General features: G+C 48.6%; 1 protein-coding gene across 1 annotated transcript in view; it reads right to left on the bottom strand.

Annotated features, from left to right (window-relative positions):
* Positions 1-1,836: 1,836 nt before the first annotated feature.
* The window catches only part of KCNK12 (potassium two pore domain channel subfamily K member 12), a 58,468-nt gene continuing 37,032 nt past the window's right edge, over positions 1,837-23,272 (bottom strand). Inside the window, exon 2 of the mRNA XM_066264749.1 lies at positions 1,837-2,882. Coding sequence (XP_066120846.1) covers positions 1,981-2,882 — 902 coding nt within the window. The 3' untranslated portion in view covers positions 1,837-1,980. The remainder of the gene's footprint in view (positions 2,883-23,272) is intronic.

The raw sequence follows: 23,272 nt of genomic DNA on the forward strand, positions 1-23,272 counted from the left end.
TAAGTGGAATAGCTAAGTGGAACAATGAGTAGATGCTTCTCTCTCTCTCTCTCTCTCTCTCTCTCTCTCTCTCTCTCAAATGAATGGAAAAATTAAAACAACAACAACAAAATCTATTTCAGCCCAAATTAGAAATTATCCAAAGTAACTGGAGGGTCACTCAGATCCCAGTTCATTTTTTCCTTCTGCCACAAATTGGAAGGGGAAAGGGGAAACTGACATTTCAAGCGTGGCTTTTAATAGTGTGTGTGTGTGTGTGTGTGTGTGTGTATGTGTATGTATTCCAGGCACATATGCTTCCCCCACTGCCAGGAAGGGAGATTTCATGGTTTTTGATGCTTCTTGGGCAGACGGTGGTGTGAGGTGTCCAGTGCTTTTCTAAGACTTCCTGTCAGAAGCTGTATGTGTGTGTGTGTGTGTGTGTGTGTGTGTGTGTGTATATATATATATATATATATATATATATATATATATGGGTCATACCATGTCTGACTAGACTCTTGGCATTTCTCTTGGGACTGTCATTTCTTCAGATGAGAAAAATGAGCTGAAAGAATGTTGTTCCTTTATAGTCCAAGACCCCCAAAGGATGGGCATCCAGCCATCCTCAAGGTCAGTGAACCCTGCGTGGCAGAGGGTGAGTCTGGGGGAAACTGTCCCTCAATATGAGGATCACCCAGAGCAGAACTTGACTCCTAAAATTGCTTCCATCTATCCATTCCACCAGCTCCCCCTCCCTCCTGCCTTTCTCTACCTCCAAAGCACACTGTGTTTAGAGGAAACAAATTCACATATCAGTGGGAGCCAAATAGGGTTTATAATGGGATGTGTCCCCAAAACATGGGCTCTGTAGCCAAATCTCTGACATTTGTAGGATGGATGCTTCGGGTTCCTGGTGCTGCAGGCCCTGGTGCCCCAAGTGTGCAACTGGCAGAGCCCTGATTCAGAGAAGGAGGGGAGCTAGGGGCTGCGCTCTGCACCCTCAGGCTCTGGAAAAGGGGAAAGCGTTGAACTGATCAATGGGAGTTAAGAACAAAAAACATCCACACCAACAAAGTAAAATCTTGTCTGAGAAGACTCAGACATTCCTGGTTAAGGATGAGAAGCATTCTGGTGGATGATGGCTGGTGAAAGAAAGGATGGTTGAATTCAGAGATGTGTCGGAGCCTCAGATCTGACAGCTGAAGCAGTGCAGGGCTCCTGCGGCCCAGTGCTCCCCTCCCAGCAGGCCACCCTCGGTTCCCTTCATTAGAAGTTGCTGCCCAGTATGCTGTGCTAAGTGAACTATAGGCTGAGAAAGGCCAGCTATGCCCCTTATCATTGCAATTTCCAAGTCTCTGGGAAACGCCACCGTCCGCAAGTTGCAGCTATGTTTCATCTCATTGCGTAATACTACACCATTCTGTGTGTAGCGGCTGTGCTATATATATTTATATCAGGAGGTAACAGATGGCTCTCCCCACCCCCACCTGTCAAAACTGTAACTATATCACTTCTGACGACCAGAAGGAAGCTGCTAGGCTGGGCCAGGATTCTAAATGCTGCGGAGGTAATTCAGAGCCATGTAAAGTTGCACCATATGTTTTGGGGTTGCCGGCTGCTTATGTGCATGGGGGCCAGGTTTAAGGACAGTCTGCAAAATTCAAGGCAGGCACTGTCCTCGCTGCGGTGGGATGCACCAGATGAGGGACTAGGTGCCACTTTTTCCCTCCCTGGAGGAGAATCTGCTCTGGGTCACAGTTCTCCAAGAGGGGATCCACAAGAAAAACAGGCTCCCCCAAAACCTGCCCCTGATAATATCAGGCCTGGCCAAATAGTATTTCTTTAAAAAAATGTTTGTTTTTTTGTTTTGTTTTGTTTCATTTTATTGAATAAAGATTAAGAAAGCGCCAGCGTCTAAGAGAAGGAAAGCAAGCCACACCTGGTGGCACGCCAGCCTCGCGAGAGTCCCTGGCGCAGCGGGGTGGGCAGGCGGGCGGTCTACCTGGAGGCGCTGGTCTCGGCCAGGCGGTTGTTCATGATGCCCAGCGCGCCCACGCCGCCCGAGAAGCCGTTCTGGCGCGTGTTGACGCACACGCTGCGCGGGTAGCCGTTGGCCGTCTCAGACAGCTGCTTCTGCAGCAGCGCCAGCGACACCTTGTTGGAGGCCGTGAGATCGCGCATGGAGATGAGCTCGCCCGACAAGCGGCGGCCTTCGGCGTCGCTGTCGCCCGCTGCAGAGTCGGCTCCGAGCGCAGCCAGGCGGCGGCGCAGCCGAGAGCCGGGGGTGATGGCATTGCGCCGGGCCAGGGGCGCGCCAGGTGCCGGGCAGCAGCGCGCGCAGCAGCGGCAGCTCAGCTTGCGCAGCATCCAGTTGAGCACCTGCTTGATGAGGATGGAGATGACATTGAAGAGCGAGTAGATGCAGCACACACCGAGCAGGATGAAGAGGAAGTTGCCCAGGCGGTAGAGCCCCTGGTTCCGGTACGCGGCGTGCTGGCTGCTCACCAAGTCCCCGAAGCCGATGGTGCTGAAGGTGACAAAGCAGAAGTAGAGTGAATCCATGTAGTCCCAGCCCTCCACGCTGGTGTACATGGCCGAGGCGCAGCATGACAGCAGCACGGCGAACAGGCCCAGAATCAGCAAGACATGGTACACTGAGGGCTTCCAGCCTGCCAGGCAGTCAGCTTCCGAGAGCGCTGAGCCGTGGCGGAAGGTGGCGGGCAGCAGGCCGCTGCGGCGCAGCTGGCGCTCCCGGCAGGTACGCATGATGAAGGCTAGCAGCGAGATGATGCGCTCCAGGAAAAGGTTGAAGAACAGGATGGTCCCGGCACAGCCGAACAGCCCGTAGGCGATGAGGAAGGCCTTCCCACCCACAGTGGCGGGGGTGGTCATGCCGAAACCTGTGGAGACAGGACAAGGGTCATTGAGGTCCTGCCTGGGCAGGAGGTCCCTACCAGACAGGCACTATGCTTGTGCAGGTGGTGATATAGCTCCTACCTTGAGTAGCATCATTCAAATCAGTATTTAGACATTTCTTATTGTTCCTGATCTTGGCAGGCCATAAACTGTTGAAGGAAACATGACCCCTCCTTTTAGGGATCTATAAATCAAAATGGGTGAGGCAAATGGTCACTAGGAAGAACCCATCAGGACACAAAAACAGAAACCACTGCACAGGTGCAAACCACTGGGATGCCTGCGAAACAAGTGTCACTTGCTCTTCCACCCCTCCAATCCAGTGGAACACTTGGGCCTTGTTAGGCTAGAAATCCATAAAGGCTTCATTTTATATGGGATTTCTGGGGACCAGGAAGAGTATGTTCATGCCAGGTAGCAATATTTGATGGTCTCTGAAAAGGGGTTTATAAAAACTGACAAGAAGGTTGCCTCAGAATGAGTCCACAATCCTCAGAGAGTAAACATGGCTCTGCCATTGAGAGTTCTTCTCACCCAAGGATCACCGTCATCCTTGCTCACATGTGCAAAGGGGAAGGTTTTGGTCCAGTGTGGTTTTGTGCTGCATGTGTCTGGGGTCACTTTTGTCCTGCAGGTTCGCTCTGTGCCTGGGCAGCTGCGTATTGCTTTGAACTCTTATAATTAAGTTTTAACTTACCTAGTTTTTCAAAGTATAGTCTTCAAAGGAGATTATCAATTGATTTCTGCAGAAGGGTTGGTTTCCCATCAGTGTGCGTGGCCTATGCCGTGAAGGGAAGCACAGAGTGGCAGCTCTGCCCCTCCGACCTGAGCTCTCGGCTTGCTGCTGGCTTTAGTCTCTCTGTGGGACTCATGGTTGCCTGACTCTGATTATACAAGGGGGGTTAATTTCTTGGTAGGAAGATTCACTGCTGCTTGGAGTCTGAGCTGAAAATGTATCATCTGTCTGAGTAGCACTATGGCACCTGTTAATACCTCTGCAACAAAAGGTCAGGGGCATCCCTGATTAATTCATGCCCATCACCAAGAGGACTACCTGTGCGTTACTAGAGGTGTGAGGCCAGCCCTGGGAAGGGGGCAGTAAAGTTTTGTCTCTCTGGACTTACTGTTTCCTTAAAAGGGCCCAAGAAAATATTTTTTCAGAGTAATTTCTTAAACCTGAGTGCTAATCATTCTCTAGATTCCCTGGAAGAAATGCCCACTTGCCTGACCACGGTCTTGATCTTATGCCTAATGACTCAAATTAGGAGAAAATTTTATGATCCTGATACCCATGTTGAGGATGAGGGATTCTATCCCTAGATTCAGAATTTGGCCACAAGAGAGTGAAAAACCAAATTAGCAATGTAACCAGGAATTTGATAGAGGGATTGTGCTACTCTTTAAAGCCAAATTCAAGTTTGTAAGTTCATTTAAAAAACAATCAGCTCTGAATATACAGTATTTCCTTTTTATCTGCAGGTTTGCTTTCGATGGTTTCAGTTACGGTCAACCACGGTCTGAAAATATTAAATGGAATTTTACACAAATAAAAGATTCTTAAGTTTTAAATTGTGTGCCATTCTGAGTAGTATGATGAAATCTCATACCATCCTGCCTGGGATGTGAATCTTCCCTTTTTCCAGTGGATCCACTCTGAAAATGCTTATTGCCCTTTAGTCACTTATGTAGCCAGCTCAGTTATCAGATCAACCAGTATCACAGTGCTGTGTTCAATAACCTTTATTTTACTTAATTATGCCACATTTACATAACTTTCACTACAGCATATTGTTACATTTGTTCTATTTTTTTTAATTTTTTTAAAATTTTATTTATTTATTTTAGAGAGGAGAGAGAAAGGGAGAGAGAGAGAGACAGAGAGGAGAGAGAGACAGAGAGAGAAGGTGGGGAAGAGCTGGAAGCATCAACTCCCGTATGTGCCTTGACCAGGCAAGCCCAGGGTTTCGAACCAGCGACCTCAGCATTTCCAGGTTGATGCTTTATCCACTGCGCCACCACAGGTCAGGCTATTCTATTTTACTATTAGTTATTGTTGTTCATTTCTATTGTGCCTGATTTATAAATTAAACTTTATCATAGGTATATACGTATAGAAAAAAACATAGTATATATAGAATTCAGTACAGTCTGCAGTTTCAGGTACCCACTGGGGGTCTTGGGAGGTTTTCCACACAGATAAGGGGGACTGCTGTAAATTGCCATATGTGGAGTGGGCGTATTTGTATTTGTGTGTTGTGTGTGTATATGTGCATTTATGAAAAGTCTAAGTTCAATAACCCAAATATCCACGAGCATAACTAACTCATGATGATATGTTCATACAAGAGAATACTATATAGCGACAAAAAAGCATGAACTATAGCTACTTGCAACAATGTCAATAAATCTCACAAAAGAATGTTAAACAAAAGAAGCTGGACACAAAAGAATATACTGTATATTATTATATTTATATACAATTCACCACCATGCAAAATCAAAGTAGAGTAATTTTTTTAGGGATGTATATTTGGTTGGTAAAATTATAAGCAAAATCGAGGAAGTGATTTCAATAAAAGTTAGAATGGGGTTTCTTCTGGAGGGTGACAGGGAACACTGACAGGCAGGGGACACAGGGGGCCACTGGGGTGCTAGAAATATTCTGTTGGTCTGGGTAGTGGTTACATGAATGTTATTTGTATAGTAAATAGTCAAACTATGTGTTTTATAAAGTTTTTTCAAGGGGTACTCTCATGAGAACAAAATCTTTTTAAAATTCCTAGACCATTAGAACTATAAAGGACCTTAATTCTGATTCACCCCTCACTGCATAGATGAGAAAGCAAGGACAGAGGGGACATGACCTGTAGCGTGTGGGAGACAGTCACCATACATGTGTCCTGGCTTCTGGTCTTGTGTTTAGATCATTATACACAACACTGTTTCTATTCATGCAGGGAAAATGGCACCTCTGGTAGAGGGATCACTTTGCTAAATTCCTAAAGAAATAGGAAATCCTGAGCCTGGAAAATCAATACTTTGCCTAAGAAGAGAATGTTAAATGGCATTGTCCTATTCTTGAGGCTTTTCAGCTCAGAGCTAAGGGTGACATGTAATATGCTATCCCCTACTATAAAGAGAAGTCCTGCCTGAGCTGTGGTGGTACAGTAAATTGTCGACCTGGAATGCTGAGGTCGCCAGTTCAAAGCCCTGGGCTTGCCAGGTCAAGGAACATATGAGAGTTGTTGATGCTTCCTGCTCCTACCCCCTTCTCTCTCTCTTTCTCTCCCCTCTCTAAAATGAATAAGTAAAAAATCTTAAAAAAATAAAAAAAAAATAAAGAGAAATCCTAGATACCACAATGTTGAATTACTAAAACAATAAAATGTGTCTGGCCACTAGCACGCCCCACCCACCCACCTGCAGGCTGTACCGGAAGGCTAGAAACCACCCACAATAACGGGAGATGGTCATGACGTATGAGAGGTATTGTAGTAGAGGGTGCTGTGGCATCCTCCACCCACCCCCAGGCCAAGTGACAAAGTGTGGTCAAGACAATCTCAGACTGCAGCAAGAACTGAGTTGGCAGCTTGCTTCCGGTGGAAGTTGGCTGAGCTGCAGACCTACCCAGGGCCACCCAGTGGCACTGGAGTGTAACATGCTGGGAGTTCTGGGAGAGCCAGAGGTGTCTCCTGGGTCCGGAGCTACATTGGAGAGTTCTCTGGGCAGGAGGCTGACTGGAGCAGCCCATAGGCTGGGGCAGGAAGAGGGCAGCACAGGGAAAATCCGACTTCCAGGGCTTGGCGTCAAGATATGTGAGAGTGATGTGGACCAAGTGGACACAGTGAAAGGCAACTAGATCTGAGGAGGTTCTGCTCAAGAGGGATGAAGAGGGCCTTAGCAATAAGAGGCCGAGGCACAGATGGCTTGGGACAGCATGCAAGGCAGTCACAGGAAGAATGACAGGGCACCATCCACTAAGTGTATGATGTAGGGCAGTGGACCCAGGAGGGGTGGTCTCTGAAGACTCATAATGGACCTTATGAATCAGCATGTCTGCCTGGCAGCGGGTATTGCTGCACCACCAGCAGAAGTTCTGAAAGACTAAGGGCAACCGACAGATCATCCCTTCTGCACTGCCGGTCCCTGAACCGTGGGCCGGGTCAGAGCTGGAGGGAGAGGCTGAGCTCTGCCTTGAAGTGAATCTGAAGCTTTGACTCAGATTGGAGTGGACTCTCAATTTTAAAACTGCTGGTACTTAAAAATATTGGAAAACTCTACCATCTACTCAAAATGCTGTTAAGTGATCCAAAGGGGAGTTCCTTAAGACAATAGGCGATGACAAGGTCATTTCCTGTTGGCCCATTTAATAAGCTGGTTCCACCTCACTTTGCTCTGCCTGTGGAAAAGACCCACCATCTGGCAGTGCCAGCTCTGCACATCTTAGTTTTATCAGCTGATTTCATCTCCATAGCAACCCGTGAGGGAGGCACACCCCCATTCCACAGACCATGGAAAATGGGAGAAGGGGTTCAGTAGTTTTCAAGGCCTTACCACCCAGAAAAGGTAGAGCTGAGACTGAGAGCTAGGTCTGCTGATGTCTAACAACCATGTTTTTCCCACCACCCCAGACTGTCTTCCAAAAGCACCACGTGGGTTGTGGGCCTCCATTCCTCTTAGGAAACCAAACTGCAGTCCTCTGGGGTTGGCACTAGGAGAGGTGGCTGAGGCTCAGTCATGACTGCTGTTTCTAAGAGTCCTCTGTCCTCTTGTGGCTCTCTTCCCACTGACTGCTGCTGGGGAGAGGGGCCACTGCTTCTCCTTGAATATCCCCACCAAGGTGGACATATCCCCTGTCCTTCGGCACAGCTAAGACAGGTAGGGCTATTCAAACCAGACTTGACTCAGCGCTTGGGGACAGCAGGACGAATGGGACACAGAGGGCACCACTGTTTTTGGCTAATAGTCTTGCTGGTTACTAACAGGCAGGGTACTCATTCTCATCTGTCCCCCAGGGTCCCTGTGCCTGACCCACCCCCTGAGTCATCTCCATCTCCAGAAGCATCCTCAGATCCCCCCAAACTCCTCCATGTCTGGACTCCTGGTTTCCACCCCAGACTCCCCTGTGGAGTCTGGGTTTCTTATTGAGCTTCTATGCTCCTGGATGTCCCCAAATGATGGTACAGAATGAGACCTATTTCTCCACCCCCATACTCTTTCCCACAGAGGTGTGGCCTTATCCTAGGGCCTCTACAGGGCAGCACCACCAGATATGCAGCTGGAAGACCAGCATCCACCCACACATTCCTCAGCAGGCCTCAAACTAGGCTCGGAAATATGGTGAGAATCCAGTCAGATGCAGTCCCTACCCTCACAGAGTCTCCAGGCTGTGTCTCCTTAGTGGCTCTGTATAGATAGATGCTCACTCCTCAGCTGCCAGCGGCTCTTCGCTGGGCCAGGGCACAGCTTTCCCTGCTGCCCCTACAGAGACACTGGGCCAGAACTTGTCCTAGGGTCTCTTCCCGGTCGTGAGTGCAGGCCCAAAATGATGCCACATGCTTGACTGGCTGTGACGCTATCTACCCAGAAGTGGACAGGCAGGCCACGAGGTTCACTGAGAACACAGAGAGCACCCAATGCAAATGTCCATCTCACTGCCTTGATTCCTGAGGTCTGACTCCTGTACCTGCGTCACCTCACTTTGCTTCCCTACAGGCCACACCGTCAGCTCAGCTCGGGAGACAAGGTGAAAGGGGCACGGTATACCCCCCTTCCCCACTCATAGGCTCAGCGCTCTGGGGGATGCTCAGGGCAGTGGGGTCCCTGCCTGGGCTGCTGCCTCACCAGATGCTTCCCAGAGCAGAGAAGCAGCTTCCCAAGCTCTGACAGTCTGCGGGGAGCCAGGCTGGCTCTGGAGAGGGGCCTTGAAGCTTCAGGCAGAGAAAAGACAAACCCAGCTACTCTGAGGACCCCCATCTTCCCCAGTCACCCCCCGCAGAGGCGTGTCTGTCCCCGGGTTTGCACCAAGCCTGCTGTTTTGTTTATGCCACAATTGATCTGCCATTCCAGTTTGCAAAGAGCAGACACTTGGGGGCTTTATTATGCCACTTTGACAAAAGCTGTGAAGCTCGTTCCCACAGCCTGTCTGGTGCCGCCTTCGCAAATGAGGCCCTGGTGACGGGGCCTCTGGAGTTCAGCTCAAAGAGCCTGGATTCCAGACGGGAGGCCACTGTGATCTGCGTCAGGGGCTCTGGGTGGAGCCTCTGCGCCAGATGTTGGGCACATCCAATCCCTCCAGCCGCCCTGTGAAGGAGGCATTGTCAACCCCCACCATGGAGGCCAGGACACGGGCCAAGGGAGTTGAGGGTACTCGTCCAGGTTATGGTTTGTGAGTGGCTGAGCTGACCCTGAAGCCCTTCCTACTGCGCCAGAGGATGGCAAGTTTTGACTCATCACCTCAGGCACCTTGACCTGCTGGCTTTGTAGTGTCTGCTCTGAGGAGGGGAGATATAATTGATAGTCCAATCCAGGATGCTTTTGAGAGTAAAAGAACACTATTAATAATTACCCCAGAACAGCATGTGCAAACCAGGGTGGTTCCAACCAACTGGGAATGTATGATTAAATACAGATTCTAAGATAGGTCCCACTGCAGAGATTTATTTAGTAGGTCAGGAGAGGGGCCCAGAAACCTGCATTTAGCAACTGTGCCCTGACGGTTCTGATGAAAATGGGCTAAAGCACTTCCTTTAAGAAATAATGTTATAAGGTGTCCCTGATGTGACCCTTTTGGTTAGAATCTGCACAATTTCAAATATTTTGATTAAATTTTTTTTTAAATTTCAGCTTTATTGAGATACAGTTTACATAAAATTGTAAGACATTTAAAGTGTACATCATGATGTTTTGTTGATTTAAGTTTCAAGTGACCTAAAGCCCTTGTGGTAGACATTTTACCTGTCTCCTTAACTACCATCACCCCCGCCCCTAACTGTGTAGTAGCCAGGCCTCTTGAAGAAATAACTCAACTCTAGGAATGGGTTCCGTAGGCCACTCAGGATTATTACTCCCTTACCATGATTGGCTCAAGGATGGGTTGGCCTAAGCCAGTCAATGCAGGGGATTTCTGTAGCTACAGAGATTGGCTCAGGAATGGGCATGTGATCCCAATCAGGCCAATCAGATGAGAGAAGAGTTCCTCTGATACTTTCTGAGCTAAAAGCAACTCTTAAAAGAAAGTTTCCCTCTCTTTTAAGGATGTAGAGGGAGCAGGAGAGCCTTGAGGAGGAGTCAGCCTTAGGATGGAGCTGACACTATAGAAGGCTGAGAAGAGGTAGCTGGAAAGAAATAAAAACCTCGATGAGCTGTCAGATCACACTGGCCATGCTGTCCCATTGACTTCTGGACTCCCAGGTGCATGAGCCCATAGATGTCTTTTCTGGCCTATTCCTTCTGTGACTAAACTGGTATCAATTGTTAAGGCCCTGGTTAAGCAGCCCAATGTCAAGGAAAGAGCACCAGACTTGAATGAAAAGGTTTGACTTCTATTGTGGCCTTTATCAGTCAAGTGATTGAAACAAGTTGCTGTCACCAACTTCTCTGAGCCTCAAGCCTTCTTTGAGAATTGTAAACACTCTGCCGAAGTGCGTTCCTCAAGAAGAGATAATAAACTTAAATGGATGTGGGGAGAATAACCATGATTTTTTAAAAAATAAAATTTAAAAGTGGGTTAAATAAAGTGAAACAAGTTTATTTACTGCGGGACTTTTTTTTTTTTTTTTTGTATTTTTCTTAAGCTAGAAACGGGGAGAGACAGACTCCCGCATGCGCCCAACCGGGATCCACCCGGCACGCCCACCAGGGGGCGAGGCTCTGCCCACCAGGGGGCAAGGCTCTGCCCACCAGGGGGCAGATGCTCTGCCCCTCCTGGGCGTCGCTCTGTCGCGACCAGAGCCACTCTAGTGCCTGGGGCAGAGGCCAAGAAGCCATCCCCAGCGCCTGGGCCATCTTTGCTCCAATGGAGCCTCGGCTGCGGGCTGCGGGAGGGGAAGAGAGAGACAGAGAGGAAGGAGAGGGGGAGGGGTGGAGAAGCAGATGGGCACTTCCCCTGTGTGCTCTGGCCGGGAATCAAACCCGGGACCTCTGCACGCCAGGCCGACGCTCTACCACTGAGCCAACCGGCCAGGGCTACTGTGGGACTTTTAAGAGTGCTTACCGTGTTAATGTGATTGATGAATCCAAGTGAGCTATGCTAACACTATCCAGTGTTCCCTAACCCAGTGGTCCCCAACCTTTTTTGGGCTACGGACCAGTTTAATGTCAGAAAATATTTTCATGGACCAGCCTTTAGGGTGGGATGGATAAATGTATCACGTGACCGAGCCAAGCATCAAGAGTGAGCTTTAGACGGATGTAACAGAGGGAATCTGGTCATTTAAAAAAAATAAAACATCGTTTAGACTTAAATATAAATAAAACAGAAATAATGTAAGTTATTTATTCTTTCTCTGCAGACCAGTACCAAATGGCCCATGGACCGGTACCGGTCTGCGGCCCGGGATTGGGGTCCCCTACAACCATTTGACCACAGATTATACTTAATCACCTGAGGTGATGTTAGTGTTTAAAGAGTAATCTTTGGGAAATGCTACATTCTACCCTCATGAAGAATTAAGAGTGAGACATTTAAAAATATGCACAAGGGCCCTGGCTGGAGAGCATCATCCCGATGGGCAGAGGTTGCTGGTTCGAGCTCTGGGCAGGGAACATACAGGAACAGACCAATGTTTCTGTCTGTCTGTCTCTCTCCCTTCCTTCCTCTCTCACTGAAATCAATCAATAAAAATAATAAATAAATAAAATTAAAATATGCACAAGGATTTCCCACATTTAAAAAATTCACTGAGACACTGCAATGCCTAGAACACTGACTAGTATATAAAATGTGCTCCAGCCAAGTTGTTGAGTGAATAAATACTCTTACACTGCTTGTTTGGAGCAGGGATTCTCAGACTAGATTTCCCAGGACCCACCTGGGATCTGGTTAGATTCTAGGGTAATGCTCACAATTCTGCATTTCTATTTCGGTCCCAGATGATACCACTGCCGCTGGTCAGTGAACTTTATTTTGAATAGCAAGCACAAAGTATAAATTACCTTTTGGGGCCTGTCTCTACAATGAGATTGGAAATTACTTGCAAGTACAGTAAGGGCCACGTCATATTGGCTATTTTGAACTATTTTGCTCAGGTTTGAATTCTAGCACCATCACTCTCTAGCTATGTGTCTTTGAGCAAATCAATTATCTCTCTGTGCCTCAATTTCCTCATCTGTAAAATGGAGATGATAATACACCTACTTCAATAATTTTTTTGTATTAAATTGAGTTAATTATGCAAAACACAGGTTTTATATAATATATAATTATATGTTTTTATATAATATAGATTTTATATAATCAAGTATATATTTATTACATTATATTTATATGATATAAATATCAAATATTATAGTTGATATTTATATCATAATATTATATTGAATATTATATTTATGTTAGATATTTTATATAATAATAACAAAGGTTTATTATTATTATGAATCTTTCTACTTTCTATGAATGAGGAAATCGTGTATAAATTAGGGCCTGATAGTTATTTGCTGACTGAATGACTGAAAACAAAAATTTTAAGGACTTCTAAAAGCTGAGAGTTAAATATCAGAAATAGTGGGAAAACTGAAGTGTGAAGTCAGTGGCAGGGGACAGGAAAGGACGTATTAAGGTTGCCTGATAAAATAAAGCAGTTAAATATTAATATTCATTTCAGATAATGAATATTACATGGCCCAAACACTACATGGGCCATACTTACACTAAAAGATGATTCATTGTTTATCTGGGAATCAAATTTAAATGGGAGTCCTGTATTTTTATTATTATTTTATTTTATTTTTATTTCATTTATTTATTGATTTTTTAATTTATCTACAAATCAATGAGCTCTCATATTAAAAAGGGGGGGTGGTTAGTGACTACTTAATTTTCATTTGGATATTCTGTTTTTTGGATATAGTCATCTTTTTAAAAATTTATTCATTTTAGAAAGGAGAGAGAGACAGAGAGAAAGAGAGACAGAGAGAGAGAGAAAGGGGGGAGGAGCAGGAAGCATCAACTCCCATATGTGCCTTGACCAGACAAGTGCAGGGTTTTGAACCCACAACCTCAGTGTTCCAGGTCGAAGCTTTATCTACTGCGCCACCACAGGTCAGGCGGGAGTCCTGTATTTTTATTTGCTAATCTGGCAATCCTATCACGGGCCCACTTGTCTGCATGGCACACTCCTCTGAGAAGCCTGTCCCAACATCTCCATCTCATCTGATCTTTTCTGACTGGCTAGAGGAGGGATTAATAATCCAGCAGCCTGAAGCTCACACGCAGGCCAAGTCAGCAGCCGGGCCTTCCGCTGCCCCTCCCTCTCCATGCAGGAAGCAGAGGGCAGTGGGGTGAAGGTAGGGCTGCCATTGGGCTGCTCTGTGGCTGGAGCCCAGCCACTGACTCTTGGGGAGAAAAGGTAGGCTCTGGCCATGCTCTATGGAGTAGGGCTGGACATGAGAACAATGGGCCACTGAGACTTCCCCAGGGCATGCTCTCCGGTCAGGACCTTGAACCTCAGAGCTGCCCATGTCATCCTTATCCAAGTCACTGCCCCAGGGAGGACAATCAGCCTGGATAAGTTCCAGACCTTTTGGGAGAAGTGGGGGAAGAATTGCTGGGAAAAGTCATTAAAGCATTCAGTGAGGAAAGAGAACGTGGAGGGGATAATAACAGCTGACGTGTGTTGAGCCTTCACTGTTTCCAGGCACTTTGCCAAGACTTCATATATATCAGTGCATTTCATCCTCACAACTCTATGAGGCACTCATTCATTTCAAGTCATCTTTTTCCCTTGAATGTTAACATCCCTGAAATTAGGATGAATCTTACAATCAATGACTTGACAGTTTATTTGATAGCATTTTAAATCTTAATGGTACGCAATAATGGTACATTTATGATCGATGGTGTCTTCGATTTGATGAGTGACAATGGGAATTATTGTCACCCTCAATTGTGAGAGTAGTAAACAAAGTTGCATTTAATAGGTAAAGACACTGAGGTTAAATAACTTGCCCCCCCCAAACAAAAACAAAAACAAAAACAAAAACAAAAACAAAAACTTGCCCAAATCACAAAACAAGCAAGTGGCAGAGCCCAGATTTGAAAGTAGAGGAAGGAGTTTGAGCTGTGATAAAGGAGAAATCAAATGAACAAGAGCCTGGAAGAAAAGCAGCAGGTTGCCGCTATCTGGTACAGCAGTGTTCACTCTGGCTGCACAATAGAATCACCTGGCAAACTGAAAACCGCCCCTAAGGCCCAGGTGCACCCAGACCAGTCAGAATCAGGTCAGAATCTGGGCTAAAGTTCTCCTGGTAGAGTGACTGGGAAAGACAAAGAAGAACAGGTATGTGTTTGTGTCAGACCTGAAGGGTGGGTGGGATTTCGAGAGGGAGGAAGTAGAGACGAGGTTTGAGAAAGGTGAGCCCCACGGGGAAGAGAGCACCAGACTAGCTGTGCAGGGGTTTCAGCCCAGCTGGTTCCCATGTGCAGCTCGGCGCCTGCCCCACAGACAGTGCACAGTAACTCATGCCGATGGAGTGGGTGAACCTGTGCAAGAAGGAAAAGGACAAGGCTGAGGAAACATCCCCTCCACCCGGCACTGGGACTGAACTCACAAAGAGCTTTGTGGGAGTGAGAGCTTCACCTGGCACGTCTAGGAGATTCTCCAGCACCTGAGCCTGGCATCTGGCAACATGCTCTGCCTTCTAGAAACTGACAAGCACTGGAAACCTCCAGCTGCAGAGGATAAACCCAGCGAGTCTGCACTCCTCCTGCTGCTTGGGGAGGGCTGCCATCACCTTTCCTGGAAAGAAGCAGAGGCTGGGAGCAAGGGCTGTGGCATCACACCCTGGCACCTCTACTTGCTGGCGGGCAATGTGAACTTGTTATTCCTCCCTCTAAACATGGTCTTATGACAGCCTACCTCGGAGGGTTGATGTGAGGAGTAAATGAGGAGGTGATTCCCACATGCTTCCCACAGTGCCGAGGACAGGATAGGTGCTCAAAACTCAGCTAGCTCAATTGGGAAACACCCTGGGTGAGGTGTGGCTGTTGCATCCCAGCTGAAGTGCATCACCATTTCACCTGATGCAAAATACAGACAGGCCACGACTAGGAATTTTGGTGAAAAGGAAAAGCTCCTACATGCAGCCTCAGTACTGACTCTGTCATTGACTTGTCCTTTTACCTCCCTGGGCCTGTTTCCACAGTGGTTCCAGGTGAGTGGCACTATCTGCTCTGGGCTGGCCCCTGAGCTGGGTGAGAGGCAAAACTAGAGGGAGGCACTGCTTTCTCCAATCTCAAAGTTCAGTGTCGGTAGTGGGGTGGGATACTGGGAAGTGGGGCTGTTGTGGAAAAGTTGAGATTGTGGGCTGCTCTATTTGTTGGTTGTTGAGGAAGCAGCTGTGTTAGGCTTGCTCGCTGGTTTACCAGCTGCAAGCACTTTGCTTGATTAGTGTGTGAGCACGTGGAAGGGACACGTGTGTATAGGCTATGTAAGGCTACAGGTGCTTGAGCTCAGGGGCAATTGCAGATGGCAGGTGGTAGATGGCAAATGGCAGATTGCCTGCCTGCCACTGTGAGGGGTCGTCTTTGCTGTTCATTTGCCTGAGAAGTGGTTTTCCCTGCCTGTTTGTTCATCTGCCCTTGTGAGACTATTAAATGGGAATGGACCAACACTTTCTGGCTCCGCAGTTTCTTTACCATCTGCCCTAATCCAGTGTGAACCTGCCTGGCCTTGGCCATTGGCAATACATCTGGCATAGTGGGCAGGATTTGGATCAGATTGATATGGAGCCGCCAACCCCCTTGAAAGTGGAAAAGAGAAGTGGTTGTTGTTCTCCAGTGTATGGTTCCCTGTGGCTGTCCTTTTGGGGGCCATGGACTGGGTGTTTTTTACAGCCTTGCAAGAAGAAACAGATCTTTGTGTGAGAGGCTGCCCGAGGTCCAAAGCTCCAGGATGAGCTGCAGACCAAGTATCAACAGAGGCATGAACTGGAAAGGTCACTGGAGAAAGAGTTGCAGATCAGAGAACTGTAGGTCAGGCTACAGGCTGAGAACCAGTGGTGGTATGAACTGGAATGAGTGCTGGAGAAGGAGGACCAGGTTTGAGAGCTGCAGTGTGAGATGCAGGCTGAGCATCAATGGCACCTGGAGCTGGAACGGTCTCTGGAGAAGGAATCACTGGCTAGCAAGTTGCAATTTTCCCTGAAAAGTGAATGTTGGCAATGACAGCTGTTGGAGAAACAACTGCAAGTTCAAGAGCTCAAGTCTCAGCTTCAGGCCGAGAACCAGCAGCCGCAGGAGCCAAAGCAGGTGCTGAAGAAGGAGCTGCATTCGTGCCGGCAGAGTGGCTCTGAGTCAGTGGAGCAGACACTTCCAACTCTTTCTCTGCTAAGGACGAGGTTTGGGCTGAAACTGCCCTCCGCAGACTCAGAGTCCTGATGGTGGTCGCGAGAAGGTAAAAACTCAGCAGCCAATAGTGTTTCGGGGTTGCTACAACCCACTCTTCAGGTAGTGGAGCACTCTGTGGTCCTGCCCTACACCCAGGCAGAATTGATGGAGTTGGGGGCACAATTCAGGCAGAAATCTACTGAGTCCCTGGCAGCCTGGTTTTCTGCATTTGTGGGACCCAGGGGTGGATGGCATCATGCTCTCCAGAACACAGATGGAGAAATGTGCTGCCATTACCATGTACTCCTCCTTGAGGCAGCATCTTCAGAACTGCCATGACAACCCAGGAAACCATAACCTGTTAGAACGGGTGATGGCTGCCATTCGTACAGTCTGGCAGATGCTGGGGACTTGCCAGGATCAGAGAGTTGGTGGCTGTTCTATAGTGAGCTGCCCCAGATGCTCTGGGAACTAGGTATGAAGAATGCTACTTTAATCTGAGGTTCCATGGGCCAGATGAGGAAGTGTTTATGGCAGGAATGAGGGGCCTTATTCTCTGTAGCACCCTGTCAGCCCTTTTTGGGTCACTAGTGGCTATCTTGAGCCCCTATGTGGGGCAGCCCATCAATTTGGTTATACAAATAGTGGTGGATTTGTGGGAGCTGGAGATAGCATGGAACCATAAAGCTGTGAGGGCTGCTGCCTGAGCTGCCCCCCTGACTAACAAGAGAAACAAGCCTGTAAAGTTTACCCAAACACAGATGTGGGTAGATTTGATTGCAGCCAGGGCAGATAGAAATTGGATGGCAGGTCTAATAAAGTCCTATTAGAGCTTTGGTGGCAGTTTAAGCTGCAAGAGAGGTTATAGCTGCTGAAAAAGCAGGGGAAGTGGGTGGCCTCAGCAGTTGTAAAAAAAAAATGGCTGGTGTTTCAGTTGCATGGTTGCAGGATTACTGATGGAGACAGCTGAGGGAGAGGAAGATCCAGACCTGTTATCCCACTTTGAATAGGGGGAACCCTGAGGGACCCATCCGACAGGGATGGGCAGGGGGCTAGAGAACCCATGTGAAATTGGCAATCCACTGGTTCACTTCTATGTGTAGCAGGTGTTGGTGTTAGAAGATAAGTGGGTTTTTTGTTTTGTTTCTTTTGCAGCAACTAAGAGAACTGTCATGGTGGCACAGGCCTTGAGTGTGTTTGACTCCGCCAGGCCCTGTGAGCTTGGACCTCTGAGTGATTTGAATGGGGCTTGTGGCAATGGGCAGAGTGCTATGGAAAGGTACTGAGACATGTTAATAAAGAACTGTGTGACTAGTTGCCTGGAATGGACTTCCACCTTGGGTGATTTGCACAGACAGCCAGGCTATCTATTGTGGACTGATCATTGAGTGATGTAATGGACTCTTGGACTGCCACCAGAGGGGGCACTGGTTCCCTTGCTGAATGGACATGCCACTTGTGGACAGTACTCTAAGAGACCTTGTAGGGGGGTGTGTGGCACCTGTGGAGGCCTTCTTGAGCTGGGAAGCTGTTCCCATCCAGTTGCAGAGACACACCCTGGACACTTTGTGGTTTCAATGGATGTAGCCCTGACCTATACAGGCTCTCCCACCTACTGTGGGGTAGGGAGCTAGAGGCGGGCCTCCAGTTGACTCTCTGGGCAAAGTGCTCAGGGAAACATTGTGGAGGGCTCCTTTGTAATTGTTGTATAACTTGTGCTGTTGCTGTAGTCTGTTTATGTAATGTACCTCACTCCTCGCACAGGGACCATCGCGGAGGATACCTGTCACGTAGATTGTGAAGCGAGCAACCCTAAAGGGGTGGAATGTTGGGAAGGCAGCTGTGTTAGGCTTGCTCGCTGGTTTACCGGCTGTAAGCACATTGCTTGATTAGTGTGTGAGCATGTGGGAGGGCCACGTGTATAGAGCCTATGTAAGGCTATGGTTGCTTGCACTTGAGGGCAGATTGCGGATGGTGGATGGGAACTGGCACATTACAAATTGCGGATTACCTGCCCACTACTGTGAAGGGTCATTTTTGCTGTCGTTTGCCTGAGAAGCAGTTTTCCCCTGCTTGGTTGCTTCTCTGCCATTGCAAGACTATTAAACAGGAATGGCCCAATGCTTTCTGGCTCCACAGTTTCTTTCCCCTCCACCTGAGTCCAATGGGGACCTGCCTGGCCTCAGCCACCAGCATCATAGTGGTGTTTGCGGATTGATCTAAATTGTAAATTCGATGGACAGACAGCTCCCTGAGGGCCATGCACTTGGTTTTCTTTGCTCCACAGCTGGTGTGGGGCTGGGATCCTTGGATGTGCCATGACTCAGGTCAAAGAGGCAGCAACCAGCAAGGTTCTTTGAAAAAGTGGGCTGCTCCCCATTTTCCTGTTTGCTTTTGGCTTGTTCTGTGGGGGTCTTTGGGATGATGTTCCCTGATGAAGGCAAGCATTCAGGGGGGCGGGATGGCTGAGAGGACAGGGGTCTAGGAGAAGGCTTAACCCCACCAGGCTGCAGGCTGGTGACTTTTTACATCAGGAAAGTGTGGCCTGACCAGGCAGTGGTGCAGTGGATAGAGCATTGGACAGGGACACAGAGGACCCAGGACCCCTGAGGTTGCTGGCTTCAGTGCAGGCTCATCCGGCTTGAGTGGGGGGTCGCTGGCTTGAGCGGAGGGTCACTGGCTTGAGCGGGGGATCATAGACATGACCTCAAGGTCGCTGGCTTGAACAAAGGGTCACTTGCTGTGCTGTAGCCCTGACGTCAAGGCACATACGAGAAAGCAGTCAATAAACAACTAAGGAGCCACAACAAATAATTGATGTTTCTCATTTCTCTCCCTTCCTGTTTGTCTGTCCTTATCTGTCCCTCTCTTTGTCTCTGTCTCAAAAAAAAACAAAACAAAATAAAAGTGTGGGTAAACTATGAGCAATGGGCAAGTGAGCTGAGAGTCAGCTTTGGACCTTGTCACCGCTTTCCTCGTCAGCGGTGTGACTGGAACCTCCCCCGACTCCGGGCTTCTTCTGTGTGATTACGGTTTGTGTGCCTCACCAGAAATCATTCAGCAAAAGGAGTTATTACAAGCTGGTTAATCACTCCTGCCTCCAGGGTAGCTCCTCCTTCATACCCTCTCCTGGGCAGCACCTGTTGGCTCAGACCTGGGGAGCTGGAGGTGGCAGGAAGATGACTCATTTACACAGACCCCATCTTCAGTCCTGTCCCCTCCCCCACAGGTTTGTCGCGGTCTCTCTGATGACCAATTCAGAAATGAGATCACTGCCCCTCACAAAAAAGAAAGCCCTAGCCTCAGCCCACAAGTGTGGGAGAAGAGTAAGTCTGAAGACCGGAAAGGCAGGGACAGTCCCTGATGGGGCAAAGGCCCAGCCAACAAGAGCCTGTTGTTGGCACAGGGAACAAGGAAAGCCCTGATGTCTGCCCTGGCTGCGTCCCTCGCTCCCCCACCTCGGGGTCCCCGCCCCGGGCTGCGCTGAGGCACCTGCTGCCTCTCAGAGGGTGAAGAGACCAGGCTGTGGGGAGAAGGTGGGTTCATTCATCTCCGCTGGGAAGTGTCAACAGAGTGTTGATTGAATCACATTTCCCCTCATATCATTTATCATAGAGGAGTAGATTTTTAAAAAGGAAGCCTATGGTGGTTCCTATAAAGCAGACTCAGTTTCAACTTCTCTGTCAGTTCAGTTTTCATGCACCTGGAGAATCGCCGCTGATCCCGCCCATAGGAAGGAGGACCTCTGGGTCCAGGCCGAGGAAGAGGTAGGCAAGGGGGCCTGAGGCCTGAGGGGCTAGATTCTGAGCCCTCAGAAGGACGCACTCAGGCCCAGGGGCCGAGCTCACTCAGGCAGCGGATGTGTCCACAGCGGCCCCTGCACTTGCTTCTACTCTCCCAGCTCTTCTCGCACAGGCGGCCTGGTTGGCTGCCCCAGAGGAGTGATAAAGAGGAGAAGGCGCCCCTGGCTGGTTGGCTCAGTGGTAGAGCGTCGGCCTGGTGTGCAGAAGTCCCGGGTTCAATTCCCGGCCAGGGCACACAGGAGAAGCGCCCATCTGCTTCTCCACCCCTCCCCGTCTCCTTCCTCTCTGTCTCTCTCTTCCCCTCCCGCAGCCAAGGCTCCATTGGAGCAAAGATGGCCCGGGTGCTGAGGATGGCTCCATGGCCTCTGCCTCAGGCGCTAGAGTGGCTCTGGTCGCAACAGAGCGTCGCCCCAGATGGGCAGAGCATCACCCCCTGGTGGGCATGCTGGGTGAATCCCAGTCAGGTGCATGCGGGAGTCTGTCTGACTGCCTCCCCGTTTCCAACTTCAGAAAAATACAAAAAAAAAAAAAAAAAAAAAAAAGGAGGAGAAGGCAAGATGGAAACAAGCCCTCACTTTAAAGCCACAGCCAGAGAAACAGTCTAGGGTCCCCGCAGAACTCTGTGTCTGCCCTACTGGCCCACTGGCAGACCCCTGCCCTATAGCTATTAAACCTAAGGGTCTCTGTTAGGGGCTGGCTGGGTTAAAAGGGACTGGACTTGTGGCCCCTAGACTGATGCTAAGGTGTGAGGGTGCCTCCTTCTCCACATGGGGTGGGGATCGGTTCCTACTGCACATTCTATTCTCAGCCACCTACAGGGAAGGGAGGTGAACCCCTGGCTCGCAGGCAGTGAAGAGTGGAGGGACTGGCTTTCTGGAGCCCCTAGCCCACAGCCAGCACTCTGATTATGCTTTCACAGGTGTATTCTCTCTAGAACAACTCCTGGAGGGCAGGGGTCATGGTCATTACTCAGGTGAGGAAACCAAGGCTTAGAAGTAATTACTAGAAGAACACCACCAGCCTGCAGGTCCATACCACGTACCCACAGCTCTTTCTATTCTTTCTCTTGAGGGCCAACTCAGCCTTTGGTTCAGAGAATACAACTGTGGTCTTGCTCGGAAACCTGCTGACTTGGCTAAAATACCTGCCCTGGGTCTGTGGCAGGAGTGCACCAGATTCCGAGCGACAGGAGACGGAGGCTGGGACCTTGACGGAGGCTGGGACCTTGACGGAGGCAGCATTGATGACCTTGACCAAATCACAGAAAATAGCACCACCAGAATTCCCACTCAGGTCTGCCTGACTCTAAGTCCCATGTTCTCCCACTCACTTGCCTTTAGCCCCGCCTCTTTTTCACACAGGGAGACCCTAATGACCAGAACCCCGACTCCCTGGTTTTCTAGAAATATTCTCTCTCCTTCTGGTCCATTCTGCACCCTGTCCCAGATTGACTGTATCAAAGCACGGCTCTCTACCTGGATCACTCTTCTGTTCAAGCCATATCGAGCTCCCAAGTGACAGGAGGAGCTAGGATTTCCTAGACCGGCACCCAAGGCCCTGGGCCCACTTTTCTAGCATCATACCCCCTCTTTGAACCTTCTTCCTCAGGGGTCATTTGCCAGCTATTAACTGAGAGGCTGCTCTGTGTCAGGCACTGTGGTGACGAGACAGACAGAACCCCAGCCTGCACAGGACCTCGTGTCCAGCAGAGGTACAGTGGACGTCCGCTCCTCCATGCCCGTGCACCTCCATTCCCCACCTTCCAAGGTCCTTGACAACTTATCTCCTTTTCTCGTCTCCTATCGGCACCGATTCACTACCTGGCAGCATTTTTATTTAGGTGCGTGCAGTCTGTGACAGCCCCTGTTTTCATGACTACTGTCTCAGAGCATTATTTAACCCTGTGAGCTTGTCAGTGCTGTAATAAGGACATGGCCCATATCTTAGATGTCCGATTCCCCTCTACAATGCAGGTGCTAGATTCCTAACGGAACTGGCAGTTTGTCTAATGGTCACCAGCAGTTACTATACCAGAAACATGGTTTCAAGCTCAATTTACTTAATCCATCTAACATGCCAGGCATGGGGCTGGGAAAGGAATATGGTGATGCATGATATTGTCCTGCCCTGCAGCCAAAGGCCACCAGGAACATACCGCAGTTGAGTAAGATTGAGTGTACTGACTCATTATGACAAGGGAGACTGTGTACCACGGGGAGCTGTAAGGCATCCCAGTCAGCGGGTACCAGAAGGGGCATTCAGAATGTGGGCTTGAATTAGGTGATTTTGAGGAGGCCTCAAGGAAGCAAGGCTTTGCTCTGGGTTGGATGCTCTCAGAGAGCAGGAATATTTCTAGGATTGGGTATCTTGATGATTCTTACCTAGAAGGTGTGAATAACGCAGCAAGGCCAAAGCTGTGATTGTTAAGGTAGCAGCAGTCACTCATATTAACCAGAGGGGGTGCTGGATCATTTTTGTGGTTTGGAAAATGTTCTTATTTGGTGCACTTCCGGAAGGGGCACCTCTTTCATTGGTGGTCAGTGAGAGGAGCATAGTTCCCATTGAAATACTGGTCAGTTTGTTGATTTAAATTTACTTGTTCTTTATTTTAAATATTGTATTTGTTCCCATTTTGTTTTTTTACTTTAAAATAAGATATGTGCAGTGTGCATAGGGATTTGTTCATAGTTTTTTTATAGTCCAGCCCTCCAATTGTCTGAGGAACAGTGAACTGGCCCCCTGTGTAAAAAGTTTGGGGACCTCTGCTCTAGAGAATACACCCGTGAAAGATTAGGGGTGAGAGTCTTGTTTCCCTTTCATTTCATAATGATTATAAAGTGGCACTGTTTGATGTATGTCCTGTGACACAGAGGTGTTGCATTCAACACCTGAGCACCCAGCTAGCTGTGAGTGCCCGGCCACCTCCCTGTTCTCCCTGGCTGCTTCTGACTTCTCAGAATGGTTGTGCGCTCAGTACTCCAGCACAGCCGTTTTTTGGGTGCAATTCATTACTTGCTTTTAA

The sequence above is a fragment of the Saccopteryx bilineata genome, chromosome 3, assembly GCF_036850765.1.
Source record: "Saccopteryx bilineata isolate mSacBil1 chromosome 3, mSacBil1_pri_phased_curated, whole genome shotgun sequence".
Classification (NCBI taxonomy): Eukaryota; Metazoa; Chordata; class Mammalia; order Chiroptera; family Emballonuridae; genus Saccopteryx; species Saccopteryx bilineata.